At 33.2% G+C, this 17,359-nt stretch overlaps 1 protein-coding gene across 2 annotated transcripts in view; it reads left to right on the forward strand.

Annotated features, from left to right (window-relative positions):
- LOC120637264 (RNA pseudouridylate synthase domain-containing protein 2-like) overlaps nt 1-17,359 on the forward strand; it is a 236,133-nt gene that overhangs the window by 212,040 nt on the left and 6,734 nt on the right. Inside the window, exons 5-11 of one of the 2 annotated variants that reach the window (XM_039909015.1) lie at nt 109-331; nt 4,519-4,606; nt 14,838-14,946; nt 15,380-15,491; nt 15,797-15,993; nt 16,438-16,635; nt 17,020-17,118. In XM_039909015.1, coding sequence (XP_039764949.1) covers nt 109-331; nt 4,519-4,606; nt 14,838-14,946; nt 15,380-15,491; nt 15,797-15,993; nt 16,438-16,635; nt 17,020-17,118 — 1,026 coding nt within the window. Of the gene's footprint in view, nt 1-108; nt 332-4,518; nt 4,607-13,366; nt 13,455-14,837; nt 14,947-15,379; nt 15,492-15,796; nt 15,994-16,437; nt 16,636-17,019; nt 17,119-17,359 lie in introns of both variants that reach the window. The other variant, XM_039909017.1, reaches the window with a different exon arrangement.

Raw genomic sequence — 17,359 nt, forward strand, 5'->3', positions numbered from 1 at the left:
CTATCCTTTGAGGGAAGAGGCCATTAAGAAGAGGGTAATAGGCAATGGTTTTTTCTGACCCAAGAATAGTCTAATATTTACATATTTATATTAATATTTATTTTGCAGGGCTCAGAAAAGTCTACCCTTACTACTTCACTTTCACGACGTTTACCAAAGGTAGATGGGTCGGAGAGAAAATCCTCGATGTGTTCGCGAGGGAATTCCGGGCCCATCCTGCAGCTGAATACGAAAGGTGCATCCGTGCTGGTACCCTCACGGTCAACTACGACAGAGTTGATCCGGACTACAGACTCAAGCATAACGATCTTCTCGCAAACGTCGTCCATAGGTACTTCATCATTTTCTTCCTTATATTCAACTCCATTATATAGCTGTGGTTACTCTTGTAGATAGCTTACAAGGTATAGTTTGTCATCTGGCACTTCATCAGTCCACACCATGTGAGCAATCTCGCGATGCTCAAACGCGTGCATTCTAAACACGAAGCTGTGAAAACTATATATTATGAATAAATCACCATCGTCTTACATCGGCAGTCTTTTTACGTTCGAAGTTAATACGCAATGTTAAAAAAAATCAGATGGCAGATTGAATAGAGTATTGCTAACAAAACTCAATTCAATCTATCGTCTAAAGATTTTGGATTACATTGACTATTACTCCTGTCTAAAATATTTTTCAGGCGATTCCCAAAAATTTTTCAGCTTGCTCAGTTCTGTTATGATTTTTTCTTTTCGAATTTGAGTTTTGTTTCGCTTGAGAAAAAACAGAATGGAACAGTTGAAGAGACAGTGCTGAAGGGTGCTTCTATACAATTATTGAAGTCTTTTCAATGAATGGTAAACATTGGACATATGTTACCTGGACCGCCGTTGCAAGACGCAAAACAATAAAAAATGGGTATAATATTCTGTTAAATGCGTGACGTCATAAAACGCTGAACTGACTGAAGTAGTTTTAACGTGACTCGGCCTCACAAGCTTCGCCCGCCGAGGCTGCTTTCGAGGTGTGGACGTGGCTATGGCAGAGCTCGAAACGAAGCTATTACCCAAATGTTTACACCAAACATTTGACACAACGCGTTCGACACTTCTTCAAAGTTCTACTTTAGTAATCGTTAGACAAGTCATATCAAAGGGTCCTGATCTTTTGTAATATTAACAATATTAAACTCTTCTGTCTTGCCTTTTCTTTGACTTACATGGGAACTTTATCTTTATATAGAAACCGGTGTAAAGGCAACTTAGAATTGATTTATTTACACATACCTCAGAATTAAGACAGACTGTTGCAAGATGATCCTAATAAACATATTGCTTCTGCAACAAACATCCGTATAGTGCGACTCTTTGCACATAGTAAGCATAAAGGTCCTAATACTTAAATTTCAGAAATGTGTAGACGATAACATTATTTGGGATATGTTCGTGAAAATCTACCAGCCATGATATTCTTTGTTAGTGAGCGAAAAATAGTTAATTCCTAGAACATTATATCTAGATCAAACGTCGTATTTTTATAGACGTGTTTAAATGACAGTTACGTTTTACGCGCTAATTTATAGTTTAGTGTACGTAAAACAAAATAGTTTATGAATCGTAAAATTTCGCTTTGTTCTCAGTTGTTTTGTCTTCAGTTTGGGTTGAAATTCTTTATAGTTTCATCTCACGAATCTCATCTCTCACATTTGTGTCGTATTGTGATGCATCAGAAAGTCATCCGGAGCAGTGCATTTTATTGTAGATGCATTTTTCTCATAATAATATAGGACTCCGGTCTGCTTTCTTATATATTTAGACACAATACGACACTTGTGCCTTGATTCTGGTTACAATGTGTCTTAATTCAAGGGATTGTTTACCGACTTACAAATCAATTCTAGGTTCAGCATTTGGTATAACTGCATAAGACACAGTGTCAAAGCTTGTTTGTAAATACAAGCCTCTTAGATTATTGGAATGTTGTATAATGAAGACTTCTCAATCGAAAGATGTACCATCAGCACCGGATGAGCATGCGAGTGCACTGAAAGCATTTATTCTACTGTAATTGTTATGGAAATACTTATTTATGTTTACCAAGTATGATGTTAACCTCTACATATAACATTTTACTCCGTAACATCGTTTTCCTTGTAAAGAGTGTGAGTTTATAAATCTTTGACAAAAGATATCTCAAATTTAATCTACGGCTTTTTGTCTCTACTTGTTCTATACTTTTTGTTATAAAATTTATTGCTTACTTTATGACTTTCGTTTATTAAGTTTGTGGTCTGCATATTTCTTCGAACACCTTAAATTAATTATATTGTAAATTAAAAAAAAATTCAATTGAAAGTAGATTTTTAGGTCAAATTTGACACATATTTGGCACAGATCTTTAATGAGATGGCTTAGGAAATCAGTAAGCACAAATTGAGGACATGATCTCTTAATAAGTTAATGTCGTATTAATCCAGGCTCAATCTACGAGCATTACTTCAAGTAAGAAAAGATTGCTTTGGTCAAGAAATGTTTGGGCAATTCGATAACCCGATAAAGGTTCTGTGATGATATTAAACAGTGCCATTAATTCACGTCTCGAAAAGACATTAAACCTACGGTTCAGGCTCTCATTAATTACTTTTAATGATTCCAATTGCCTACATTCATCGGACAATTAGGAACTTTGGATGTTCAAAACAAAGTGCTCCTTTGCGACTTTAGATCCCTTTATGATATTGAACAACACCTATATTTAGCTTTTTCATGTTATTCATGACGATGATGTCTACAGGTAGCATACAGGTTTTAAGAATGTTCATTGTAAATTACTAGAAACGATTGTGCGACCAACGCGATTTTTTATGAACTAGCGCTCCCGACCTTACGTTAGCCTTACCCTAGCTTGTATTAGCTCAATATTTTCAGCAGAGACGTGATCGCGGATAAACCCGAATGGTCCTCATCAGGGATCCCAATCTCATGGTGGATAATAATTGTAATCTTTCTGGAAAATTATCATTTTATTATATTCAATCCCTTCTTTATTTCATCCAAAGTTACAAAAAGCCGTTCGTAATTTAATAAATCCTGTAACTTATACTCAACATAGCTCACGCATGTTCATTTGTTGTCGTTTGGTCTCGTCTTATCTGTATTTCATACACCACGAGATCAGATTTATGGTAGGAATTATGTAGGACCCTTATAGACCAAGAGACCCCGATCGCAAGATCCGAGAGTTGTAGTTAAAAATCTGTGTTTGGACTACAACTTCGATGTATATAAATAGTGGAGCCTCTCATTTATAGTAGGTGGAAAGAGCACAGCAACTTGCAACTGAGCAACTTTTCCAGCATAATGAAGGTTTTTGAAGGTCTCTGAAGATCTGTTTTAGCAATAAGAGGCCTCTGTAATCGACTAGTTTTAATGCACATAATATATGTGATCTGTATTTAATGCAAGAAAAAATTTAACATTTAATTATCTAGGCTCCAATTTTAAATTTTGATACGTTATTTTGGCATATTATATACGGAAGTAAATAAAACACAATATAGCCACACTGTGTATGTTTATAAGATTTGCACGCGGTGAAAGAATCATTTTACTAATCTCAAATTCAGTTCATTTAGTTGCAAATACAGATTTTAGGCTTGTGAATATGATGCGTAAAGGCATTAAGGCTTTATAATATACGATGGGTCGAAAGGTCGCGGGCTCTTGGTCTGAGAGCAACGTGTTTGTAATATTACCTCCGCGGATACCACCTGCGTAATACGGGCTGCTACATTACGGGGATTATTTATAATACCGCTATCATACCATCAAATCTATTCTCATGTGCATCTTGTAAAAGATTAGCACGATATTATCGGTGCTTGTTCAACATCTCTAAATCTTTAGGGTATTGTTTGTGAAGCTTAGAATTAATGGTTTTCTCTATCGCGTTGGATTGTTGAATGTAAATGGGATAGCCTTCCCGTACCATTTCGATGAACTTAGTACAATTTTAACGAATGTTGTACACTGTACTCAAACCATACAAAAAAATATCGGTTATGCTAACTTGCCTTATATCCTATCTTTTATTAAATATATATATAATATCTATCATCAAAAATGCTGACTATCAACGAAACTAACTAATAATATATTTGCATTAATTAGTGTATTTATATTATTTATTCCCTGATAGAATAAACTAATTAAGTCGAATTAATTAGACACCATAAGTGCATAAATATCCATAATATATTTTATTCCTTTGCATTTGGCCTTAACGTAGTCACACAAATTTTTCGTGAAACAAAAACATTTTCGGGTATAAGAAGTACTAACCGTGATGCAGCAGACCTAGCATGACCACTGAATTACTATAACATATTTGATCGCCAAGTAACCGGTCCAATCCAGTTTTATTTAAATGGTCATTCAAGGTGGTCATGACAGGAGCGCAGTTGGTATCCAAAGATTGGGCACATCGGAGGTTAAAAATCCTTGGTTCCGGCGCCTGACGTGTGTATCCTTGCAGGCACGAAGTACCAGTGACCAGCCAACTGATCACCCTCGTACATATCGACGAGGACATTGTGGTTGTCAACAAACCAGCCTCTATCCCCGTAAGTGGCAATTGAGACCGCCATTTTATGTTCGCTTTTGTCATCTTCAATGTTTGCTTGTGCCCTTTGTTTGCATGTCTGCTCTGTATGATTTTATTGCTTGTCAAATTTGCTATACGAAACGCTTTGACTTCATACTAATATCCATATGTTATCACATCAACTTTGATGATAAACGTGATAGTTAAAGTTGATTTTGCCATGTTTTTTTCTGGATACTTTTATGATCCACTCTGTTTACTCAAGGTAAAGTACATCATGATGTATGACAGGAGTGACTTTTCTTAAACCGGGACAGGTAAGTTTTTTATGTCGTTTCGTAAGCAAAATTGGCGATATACTTCTAATCTTAGCTTCAGGTGTGGTAGCTTCTACATTATTATTAACAGGTTTAGTTACACCAATACACTTAATTTCACCATTAATTCAATCTGTATTTTTAAGGTAAGTTATAAATATTATTATACAGTATACACTTCTATACTCGTATGACAAATCACAATAAGCTATGCTAAACCGACATTTATTCGATGCATATTTCTCGTTGATATTACTCCGTCACATCTAAATCCATTTCGATCATTGTTTCGATCGATTTTATTAGGTTGATGCTTTCAACGAGACATTGATGAGAGATCTGATCGTAATAGTTTAGTTAGTTGTAAAGGTTTACATTTTTATTGGAATTTAATACTAATGAAACTTTATAATCGATTCTAATTCTTAGAATAGAATTTCCAATCATTGCCACTAAGTATTAAAATGTACGTGACGAAACTTTATGAACATTCATTGACGTATAATTTGAATGCAAGAACTTTAATAATAAGTTTATTTGTTTTTGTTTTAAATGTATGCGTATAATTTTTAGTGTTTTTTTTATTTGTAAGTGTCAGAGTAATAGGAAGGATGCGGTGACCTTGACTTTAAAAACGGTAGCGAAAGTTTTACTATGGCACAATAGGGAAAAATATGACATAATAAACCTATGTTTAACTAAGTTTTTGATGACCAGGGATGGCGCAACGGTGGCCGCTATGAATTTAAGAAAGAGGGTTCGATTATCTGTAGGGGCAATATGGGAATTTATAATTTCTGATGTTTCTCTGGTCTGGTCTGGAAGCTTTGGCCGTGGACGGTTATCACCCTACCGACAAAGACGTACCGCTATTTAGTGTTCCGGTGCGATGTCCGGGTATGACTACCATACTCCCTGACAGGTTAGCCCGCTACCAGCTAAGACTTCATCATCACTTACCACCGGGTAAGATTGCAGTCAAGGACTAATTTGTAGTGGGAAAAAATATTAATTTTACTTCTGCAATATGGCGCCATGTGTCCATCAATTCGGGGCATAAATTACAAGCATAAACACAGCATTGCAACAACGCTGCTTAGCGGCAGAAATAACATGGTGATAGTATTTCCCCAGAAGAGTTCTGTCACAAAAAGCTCTACTAAACTAATAGACCGGGCACTTGTGTAATTTAAAAAGAATACTTTTAGTAAAAATCGCTTGGAAATCTATTGTAGGTCTAAGCAAGTTACAGATAATTCCGGAAAAATGCTTGGTTTCTATGAATTAGATCTAAACGCTGTTCTGTTTTTATATCTTCAAATTAAAGTGGGTAGCCGGTTTTTGATGAAATTTCACATATAAAACATAAGATGTGATACAGTAGGTACATATAGGCGAAACCGCGAGCATTTCATTTTAAAGAACATTTATTATATTCATAAAGACCATTCCCGTCTCACATCTTTAAACTTTCTTGGTCATTGAACTTCTTTTGATAAGTACAGTACTTTCAAAATCGAATAACAATAACAATATAAAGTTTCAAGTTATTCGTAACACTGAAACAAAGGGTCTCGCGAAACGGTTTATATTTTACGGGCAGCTATAAATTCTGAATAGAAAAGATGTAGCTGAGTCAAAAGATATTCTCTTTATATTCCTTTCAAATCAACAAAAGCGTGCTATAAAACATTGTTGTTGCAATATACATTATATTTGGTATAGGACGCAATATCATAATACAATATGAAACGTTTTTTGAACTGGCGATTACTTTTTTAGGATTGTATTGCCTTTTATGAAACCCTCTAATATCTGGCAGAAATCTTGGAAGTATAGACTTTTGTTTCTCAATTACGCGGGAAAAGTTCAATGAACCGTAATTAAATTTGGCTCACAATAATAAATTCAAAATTCGAAAATGTTTTATTTTTGTAGATTTTAGACCTTATAACAGGCACTTATGAAACATTAAATACATTTAACATGTAACACTAATGTTAGTGATGGTGGTCACTGCATTTGTTAAATTAAAACTAAAGCTAGGAGGGTTTCAAACGCGCCCTGGTCTAACAAGAGCCCACAGCAAACTTATCCAGGTTTTTTTTTGTTATCACCATCTCGCAGTCGAGTTAATGATGAGCTATGAAGTTAGAGCAATTCATACCCAAGCTTTTTTATCATACATGTAATCCTTAATATTATAATAGGATTTTTCTATAAGCTTACGTTTTATATAAACTTTGAACTTATTGAGAGACATCTCAAGGATTTCATCTGGTATTTTTTTTATAAAATGATATACAATTACCCTTAAATCTTATCAGCATCTTAGGAACTGTGCCTCGCTGCGGTGGTTTCGAGGACGTTTTAGATTTTATTTAGTTTTGAAGTAAATGTATTTATTTGTATGAATATGTCTCAAGGATTTCATCTGGTATTTTTTTTATAAAATGATATACAATTACCCTTTAATCTTATCAGCATCTTAGGAACTGTGCCTCGCTGCGGTGGTTTCGAGGACGTTTTAGATTTTATTTAGTTTTGAAGTAAATGTATTTATTTGTATGAATATGTCTCAAGGATTTCATCTGGTATTTTTTTTATAAAATGATATACAATTACCCTTAAATCTTATCAGCATCTTAGGAACTGTGCCTCGCTGCGGTGGTTTCGAGGACGTTTTAGATTTTATTTAGTTTTGAAGTAAATGTATTTATTTGTATGAATATGTCTCAAGGATTTCATCTGGTATTTTTTTTATAAAATAATATACAATTACCCTTAAATCTTATCAGCATCTTAGGAACTGTGCCTCGCTGCGGTGGTTTCGAGGACGTTTTAGATTTTATTTAGTTTTGAAGTAAATGTATTTATTTGTATGAATATGTCTCAAGGATTTCATCTGGTATTTTTTTTATAAAATGATATACAATTACCCTTTAATCTTATCAGCATCTTAGGAACTGTGCCTCGCTGCGGTGGTTTCGAGGACGTTTTAGATTTTATTTAGTTTTGAAGTAAATGTATTTATTTGTATGAATATGTCTCAAGGATTTCATCTGGTATTTTTTTTATAAAATGATATACAATTACCCTTAAATCTTATCAGCATCTTAGGAACTGTGCCTCGCTGCGGTGGTTTCGAGGACGTTTTAGATTTTATTTAGTTTTGAAGTAAATGTATTTATTTGTATGAATATGTCTCAAGGATTTCATCTGGTATTTTTTTTATAAAATGATATACAATTACCCTTAAATCTTATCAGCATCTTAGGAACTGTGCCTCGCTGCGGTGGTTTCGAGGACGTTTTAGATTTTATTTAGTTTTGAAGTAAATGTATTTATTTGTATGAATATGTCTCAAGGATTTCATCTGGTATTTTTTTTATAAAATGATATACAATTACCCTTAAATCTTATCAGCATCTTAGGAACTGTGCCTCGCTGCGGTGGTTTCGAGGACGTTTTAGATTTTATTTAGTTTTGAAGTAAATGTATTTATTTGTATGAATATGTCTCAAGGATTTCATCTGGTATTTTTTTTATAAAATAATATACAATTACCCTTAAATCTTATCAGCATCTTAGGAACTGTGCCTCGCTGCGGTGGTTTCGAGGACGTTTTAGATTTTATTTAGTTTTGAAGTAAATGTATTTATTTGTATGAATATGTCTCAAGGATTTCATCTGGTATTTTTTTTATAAAATGATATACAATTACCCTTAAATCTTATCAGCATCTTAGGAACTGTGCCTCGCTGCGGTGGTTTCGAGGACGTTTTAGATTTTATTTAGTTTTGAAGTAAATGTATTTATTTGTATGAATATGTCTCAAGGATTTCATCTGGTATTTTTTTTATAAAATGATATACAATTACCCTTAAATCTTATCAGCATCTTAGGAACTGTGCCTCGCTGCGGTGGTTTCGAGGACGTTTTAGATTTTATTTAGTTTTGAAGTAAATGTATTTATTTGTATGAATATGTCTCAAGGATTTCATCTGGTATTTTTTTTATAAAATGATATACAATTACCCTTAAATCTTATCAGCATCTTAGGAACTGTGCCTCGCTGCGGTGGTTTCGAGGACGTTTTAGATTTTATTTAGTTTTGAAGTAAATGTATTTATTTGTATGAATATGTCTCAAGGATTTCATCTGGTATTTTTTTTATAAAATAATATACAATTACCCTTAAATCTTATCAGCATCTTAGGAACTGTGCCTCGCTGCGGTGGTTTCGAGGACGTTTTAGATTTTATTTAGTTTTGAAGTAAATGTATTTATTTGTATGAATATGTCTCAAGGATTTCATCTGGTATTTTTTTTATAAAATGATATACAATTACCCTTAAATCTTATCAGCATCTTAGGAACTGTGCCTCGCTGCGGTGGTTTCGAGGACGTTTTAGATTTTATTTAGTTTTGAAGTAAATGTATTTATTTGTATGAATATGTCTCAAGGATTTCATCTGGTATTTTTTTTATAAAATGATATACAATTACCCTTAAATCTTATCAGCATCTTAGGAACTGTGCCTCGCTGCGGTGGTTTCGAGGACGTTTTAGATTTTATTTAGTTTTGAAGTAAATGTATTTATTTGTATGAATATGTCTCAAGGATTTCATCTGGTATTTTTTTTATAAAATAATATACAATTACCCTTAAATCTTATCAGCATCTTAGGAACTGTGCCTCGCTGCGGTGGTTTCGAGGACGTTTTAGATTTTATTTAGTTTTGAAATAAATGTATTTATTTGTATGAATATGTCTCAAGGATTTCATCTGGTATTTTTTTTATAAAATGATATACAATTACCCTTTAATCTTATCAGCATCTTAGGAACTGTGCCTCGCTGCGGTGGTTTCGAGGACGTTTTAGATTTTATTTAGTTTTGAAATAAATGTATTTATTTGTATGAATATGTCTCAAGGATTTCATCTGGTATTTTTTTTATAAAATGATATACAATTACCCTTAAATCTTATCAGCATCTTAGGAACTGTGCCTCGCTGCGGTGGTTTCGAGGACGTTTTAGATTTTATTTAGTTTTGAAATAAATGTATTTATTTGTATGAATATGTCTCAAGGATTTCATCTGGTATTTTTTTTATAAAATGATATACAATTACCCTTTAATCTTATCAGCATCTTAGGAACTGTGCCTCGCTGCGGTGGTTTCGAGGACGTTTTAGATTTTATTTAGTTTTGAAATAAATGTATTTATTTGTATGAATATGTGATAAAATGTTCTTAACAAAAAAAAAGTCGCAACATATCCGGTCAGGCAACCCCAACATACAAAATTACCCTAAAAATTAATTACTAATTTTATGCAGCCTAGTAAACTCCACTACAAGTTTATTTCAACTTCTAATATGAATTTTGTTACAGTCTACTTTCTTTTTAAATTTTGTTATATTTTTATGTACATAAATTAAATTTTCAAATATGTATTGATTATGAACTGTCATAAATTTAGCTTCTTTAAATTAATCTTTAACTTAATGCTTTCTTTGTTCGCGATTTTTACGTTTATACCAAGAAACAGTACTTGAGTTTCGGGCACATCTCCTTCACCTGGAATATGAACTCAAGATGAACGAAGAGAATCTTATCAGTATACATTTTCATCGAAAATAATATTTTACTCGCTGAGATCTTAATAAACTAAAAAGTAACTAAAATAAGAAGTAGATGAGGTATCTACTTAAAATGATCTAGAATTTCTGATTCCATTATTTTAAATGCAGAAGTTTAATTTGATTAAGCTGATAAGAATAGCACTCCAAGCTGAATAAGCTGCCAATAATCCTCGGAACGAGTACTTCAAGTTCCAAGTTTCAACTTGAGGCTGAATGTAATGAAAAGGCGGTTAATTTCGAGACAAGTGCAAACTTAAAGTTATAACTCCGTACAAACTTCCAACATGGCGCTGCAAACTTGCCATGTTTGAGTTGTCTAATACAAAAAGCTGACAGAGATTTTAAAGATACGAGACGCCTTTAGGGATGTGTATTTTTAGAGTCACAATTGGAAGTATCAAAGTTATACACTTTAGGTCAAAGTTAAAATATGCTTCATTTTAATGAATTTACTGTTAAATAACCTTTAATGTAACTGCTATCACTGCTAATCAAAAAAAATATTGCCGCAGACTTCGTAGTAAAATGTTATATTCTTGTCATCATACTAATATTATAAAAAGGTAAACCTTTTGTTTGTTTGTTTGTACCGAATAAACTCCGAAAACTTTGGACTGATTTGAAACACGTCCTTACCAAAAGAAAGCTAGATTATCAGGAAGTAACAATGGCTGTAATTTATTTAAAAGAAAAATTGGAGATCTTTAAGACAATTGCAATAAATTAAATACTAACAATAAAGTACACTAAATTCACCTTTGAACCTCCAAATCCTATCCAATTACTGACTCTAGTTAACTTTGCGTACCCAGCGCAATCGAGTATTTTTGCTACTGCCACCAATCTTTCAAATTAAATGTTCCTACAGGACAAAGTAGACATAAGTTTTAATTATTTTTGAGTTTACATATTATGATTGCATAGATTGAAACATGAACTTGTAGGTGGAAAAAGTTATGCCATAAGGTTTTTAAAATATTGGTAGGAATCCCTAAAAAGAACGTTAAAAGTAAATAATTACTAAACAGGATTAAAAGAACCCTAATATAAAACTCGAGGCACAACAAATCGTGCAAATGGTAGACCTTAAAAACTTTATATATTCATCACAATCTAGCCTTTCTTCAAGTTTAGACACGCCAATCGGGATTCGGCCTCGGGCGTATTTAATAAATGAGGATAATCAACGCAGGGTGGGAAAGATGATTGTAGAAAAATGCAAGATGTCTTTATTTATTATTTGCATGTTCCAAACAGAATGGTGATTATTATTCAACTTTAGCGCCAAGTGACTGACCGTGTCCAATTACCTTGATTGATGCTGGCCCCCAGTATGGGAGGTCTCGAAGTCTACAAAATTAAACACAAAGTGATGTATTAAAGCAATTTATTTGCGAACTTTGATCGTTGGAATGAAGCCTCTAAAAACAATCACGCATACCAAATTATTCTTTCTGACAAAATATTTCTAAATTTTAATATGTATCGTGTCATCGCGGAAGATGATGATATTTAAAATTTTATGATACTACTTCATATTATTATGTATAATTTCGGGAGCATTTATCATATTGATAATTTACATTGTTAGTATAAAATACTATGAATTTTAACAGTATTTTGTCTAACATCATATAATTCGCATTAACTTTACAAGCATATTGTTTGAATCGATAAAAGAGAGAAGAAGAGAGAGAGAGAAGAATTGAAGAAATGAGTCTTCTTATTACATTAAATACTCGCATATTTTTTTTTAATACTTTGTTTTACAATTAGATTTAGTTGAGAGAGTTGTTAAGTACAACAAACAAAAGTTGAATCAAACTAAAATTGTTATTTTAGTTGATTGACTTTTAGTTATGTTCAACGTTGTTTAATTTAATATCATTTTTTTCTCGCAAATTATATCTTGTATTCATTTGTGCTTCAAGAACCCTTAGAATAGCAACGACTCCAGCTGTGCGAGTAGTATTAGATCTTTAATTATCCTATGGCGTTGCTATTCGATTGGGCATAGAGATTATTTTTAATATAGCAGTTGCCAAGGATAAGTATACAAAAAACTGTCCAATTATATCTGCTCGTAAATTCTCTTGACTTGACAAAAAATTTATTAAAAAATTTTTTAAGACCTGCTAGTAAGTTAAGTTTTTCCTAGTTTACCTTAGTTTTAAGGTATGCTATTTTTAGAGAGGCATGTTTACGTCAAGGCGATAATTGTATTTATTATGAAAATGAGTCTTATAAGTTGTGCTTTTCATCAGTATCAAGCATGTTATTTCGGAGTTTGAATATTTATAAAATAATTAGTAATTTATAACTTTTATTATGAGGAGTTGCAATGCAATAAAAAAAATTATTGTTGTATAGTCTCTTCTTCTAAACTTATATTACGATCACTTAATTTTTTTACATCTAAATGTATCTTTAAAGTAATTATTTATTAATAGGCCTACCATAATACCAACTTAACGATATCAGTTCAATTATTTACTCTTTGTTGAAATAATATTTAATTATTTTTACAAACCACTTCGCTAGTCTTGCTTTATTGCGAAACCTAACGAAAGAGTTGAATGATAATTTGGCAAATGGTAAGCCTGATAATTGACTAACGACTACCGTTAAAACTGAAGTCGCCGTAAACTAATACACATATTATAAGGTTTTATTTAAACTAAATGCTAAAATGGCAAAGCACTAAAGCATAACTGATAATAATGTTAACAATCATGCGACAATTTGGACTTGTTATCCCCAAACGCAACATCATAGGGTCTGTTAATGTAACGTTCTGTCCATGCTGGGCCAGGCACGAGACGCCAGTGCTCGCTAGTCCCTTGCGCATCATACACGTGGATGAGGAGCTTCTCGTGCTAGACAAGCCATGCTCGTTGCCGGTGAGTCAGCGTTGCGTTTGCGTTTAATGTCAGGCCCTGGTTGAAGAATACCTCCTATTTAAATAACTCAATTTTATTCAGAAGTCCAGGCTCTCACAGTTTTACTATCGGATTTATCCCATTCATGATCATATTATTTGTAAACGTTTTTATTGATTTCGTTTTCATATATCCGATCTAATTTATTAGGACATTTTATTATCAACCGTATCCTGATAACTCAAATTTAATATATATTATTAAACTTTTGTTCAAAATCTTTTAACTCAACAAAATTAATTTAATTGTAACAGAATATGCAAGAATGAATAGGAAAATTTTCATAATCCATGTCCTATATCCTATATAATATTATCTTCTACTGACTTAGATTGACTTCATTAAAAATATCACTATTTCGATCGATATCTTGCACCTCTTTCTCTTAGTCGTAGCACGGTCTTACGTATTCAGCAGATGCTGAAGGTGGTCTCACATTATCTTGCTGCTCACAGTAATATATTACTTCAGCATATTTTTGTGTGATCATAATAAATATCACAACGACCTTTATTAATGTCCGGACAAAGCATAAAACTATCGTCAGCTGCTACCCATCCCGTAGGTCACGTCATGTACAGCGTAATGTGAGTCCGCCTGTAGTAAAATTTACTTTATATTAAAAAGTCATTTTTTTTTTTAATCTAGGTAAATTAATAACCTAAATTTGAAATCAATGTACATCACATTCATAAAATTAAAGTCATCTTATGATTCAAGATGAATTTAAGATAACCAGGGTCTGACAGAGATTGTGCACACAAAGTTCGGAACGTTGAATGCTCCAGATAATACCGAGAATTTGTGCGGTCTCGTTGAGAAACCCACCTAAAAGTGGATCAAGTCCACAATATCCCCATTTATGCCTTGGACATATTCATCCTACCAAGGTTAAAACCTTGCAATATTCTTTTTATTTCTCCCTTTAATGTTAATTATGTGGTTAAAGCGAGAATATTAACTAAACATAATGAATTGTTTAAAAACATATTACTCCTGAACATGAAGTTTACTTCGCACGTTTGTTACTGCATGATCACAAGCACTGTTTTATTAACACCTATAGATCAATGTAAAAATACACATTGTTTATAGCTTCTATCCATAGCTTTTCTCTTAATCGTTTATTGAATGTTCCATTATTGCTTACTTCATTGCACTCATAATTTCTTAAATCTAAACCATGAAATAAATAAATAAATGTTGCTAAAGTGATCAATATTTTATTAACTGTTTTAAACAAACTGTCGTACTTTAATAGTGGACTGGATTGAATTGTTACTGCGTATTTTGAAATTTATTTTAGTTCGCTAATTTTCTAACTTTGCGTCCCAAAATTGGCAGGTACATCCATGCGGTCGGTATCGACACAACACTGTTGTATTTATCCTCGCTAAGGAATATAACCTCAAAAACCTCAGGACAATTCACAGACTCGACAGGTTAACATCAGGTGAGTTAAAATTATGAAGTAGTAGTGAACATAGTTTGACCTAGTTAAAAAACTGATTATATTAAATAAATACACTTTTAATCGAAGATATTGTTATTTTTAAAGAAAACTTCGTTGAAATTTTAAACCCGACACCGAAGATTAAAACGTCACAGATATTAATCCCAATATTTGAAGGAATCTTATATACCATATATATCCAAGCCGTGTCTTGTGTAGCGTCTTTAGTATTTAAAAACATATTGATACATAAATAACGATCAATGAACAGTATCTTTAAATATATTGGATGCGGTCCCGATTAACAGATTTATAGGTATACTGAAAATTTTTAATTCGCGCTACTGGTGAATAGTAAGTGATAAAAGTAAAAATATTAAAGCAATTTTATTGGAAGCAAAAATATTGACTTTTTAAACATTACTTCAATTAGGTCTACTATTATTCGGAAGGAGTCCGAAGAAAGCAAGGCAAATGGAGCATCAGATAAGGAACCGACAGGTGCAGAAAGAGTATGTTTGTCGAGTCGACGGCGAGTTCCCAGAGTGAGTTTATGTAGTTAATTCGAATAAATATTATCATGTTTATATTGATAAATCAGATTGAGTTAGAATTTACATCATCCCAAAGATAAATACAGATATCTCAAGCAAATACAACTTGGAATACCTTTAAAGTAACATGTTTTATTAAAAAATATATATAGGGGAGTTTGATCAACTATAAAGTGATTTGAGCTTTGCGTACTCTTTTTTGCGAATACTTTTTTATTCAATACGTAGCAATTGCTTATAGCAATGGAACGAAGTATATCAAATATTATTAACGTTTTTTTTCCTGTCATGTTTAGAGATGAAATCGAGTGTCTAGAGCCAATAGAAGTTGTGAGCTACAAAATTGGCGTATGCAAGGTGTCACCTAAGGGCAAAGATTGTTCAACTGTGTTCAAACGCTTAGGATTCAATACGAGGACAAATACAAGCGTTGTCTTGTGTCGGCCTAAAACTGGCAGGATGCATCAGATTAGAGTGCATTTGCAGTATCTAGGTAAGCAATTCCAAGTATTCAACTCAAATATCATCATCATCATCATATATTTTTTTTTCACTCTCAGAATATATGGAAATAGATAATAAATATTATCTTCTCATACTATTTACGTCCCCCAATTTTCAGCTGCTTCAATGTAACCCACATTGGGGTGGCGAGATTCAACGCTTATTGTATTCTTCAAGCTTAGCGTGCTCTCCATACTACGAAGGTCGCTAGCGCCAGTTTTATAACTCTGGATTGGTACTGGGAATCTCTTGTTAATTTTAGGCCCGATACGAATAGGGGATCGAACTCAAGACCTAGTACCCAGTGATAGAAAATGCTAATCTCCAGAAGCTACAGGCTATAGTATAGATCATATCTTATTTTAATAAACCATAACTTACATTGTGTTTTGAACTGTAGATTTTGGTTTTAAAAACTAAGCGTTTTTAACAGGTTACCCAGTAGTAAACGATCCGCTATACAATCATCCGGTATTCGGTCCACTCCGAGGCAAAGGTGGAGATACGGGTGGAAAATCAGATGAACACCTTGTAAGGGATTTAATAGCTATACATAATGCTGAAAACTGGTTAGGAGTTGATGCGGCTGATGATGACTTGCTGTTTTCTAAACCAGCTTCAGATGATAAAGGTAAATAATCATATACTACAGTTAGAAATGCTTCTATTGTATGACATCATCATAATACTCAGAATCAACATATCAACGGCCCACTGCGGGATCTCCTGTTAGAATAAGAAGAATTTAGACAGTAGTCCACCACGCTGGCCAAATTCGAATTTTTAGACTTCAGACGCCTTTGAGAACTCTCAGGCATACAGGTTTCCCCACGATGTTTTCCTTCAATTTGTTTGATGTGTGTGTTGCGAAAACAAATTAACCCAACGTACTAAATAATATGTTGGTAAAATAGTGCAAAATTACTTTCAAAAGGAAAGTCCAAAAATTTAGTCATTTTGACATTTCAATCCTTTATTTTACGAATTCTATCTATGTTTCACAATAATTTAACAGTTGGCGAGGATGAATGTGACACCGGGCCAGCCTCAAGAGAATCGTCACCGAGACTTGAATCACCGGCGCCTGGTTTAACTCCATCTACAGTTATGACTCGTAAGTACTTCTTCAGTTAGCTGTTAAATTTCAACATAAAGGCAAGCACAATAACGAAGATCTACGGCTGCCCCGCGAAGAAGTTCCGGGCAAGGAGGCAATGCCTTGAGACCCTTATCTTAAGTTGGCCAATTAGTCCAATTCTGAGATAACCCGTAGGTACTACGATTTAAAAACTACTATTGACTATGTTAAATAACTATATAATCAATTATGTATAAGCGATATTAATTTTTTTTTT

Source organism: Pararge aegeria, chromosome 3, assembly GCF_905163445.1.
Source record: "Pararge aegeria chromosome 3, ilParAegt1.1, whole genome shotgun sequence".
NCBI lineage: Eukaryota > Metazoa > Arthropoda > Insecta > Lepidoptera > Nymphalidae > Pararge > Pararge aegeria.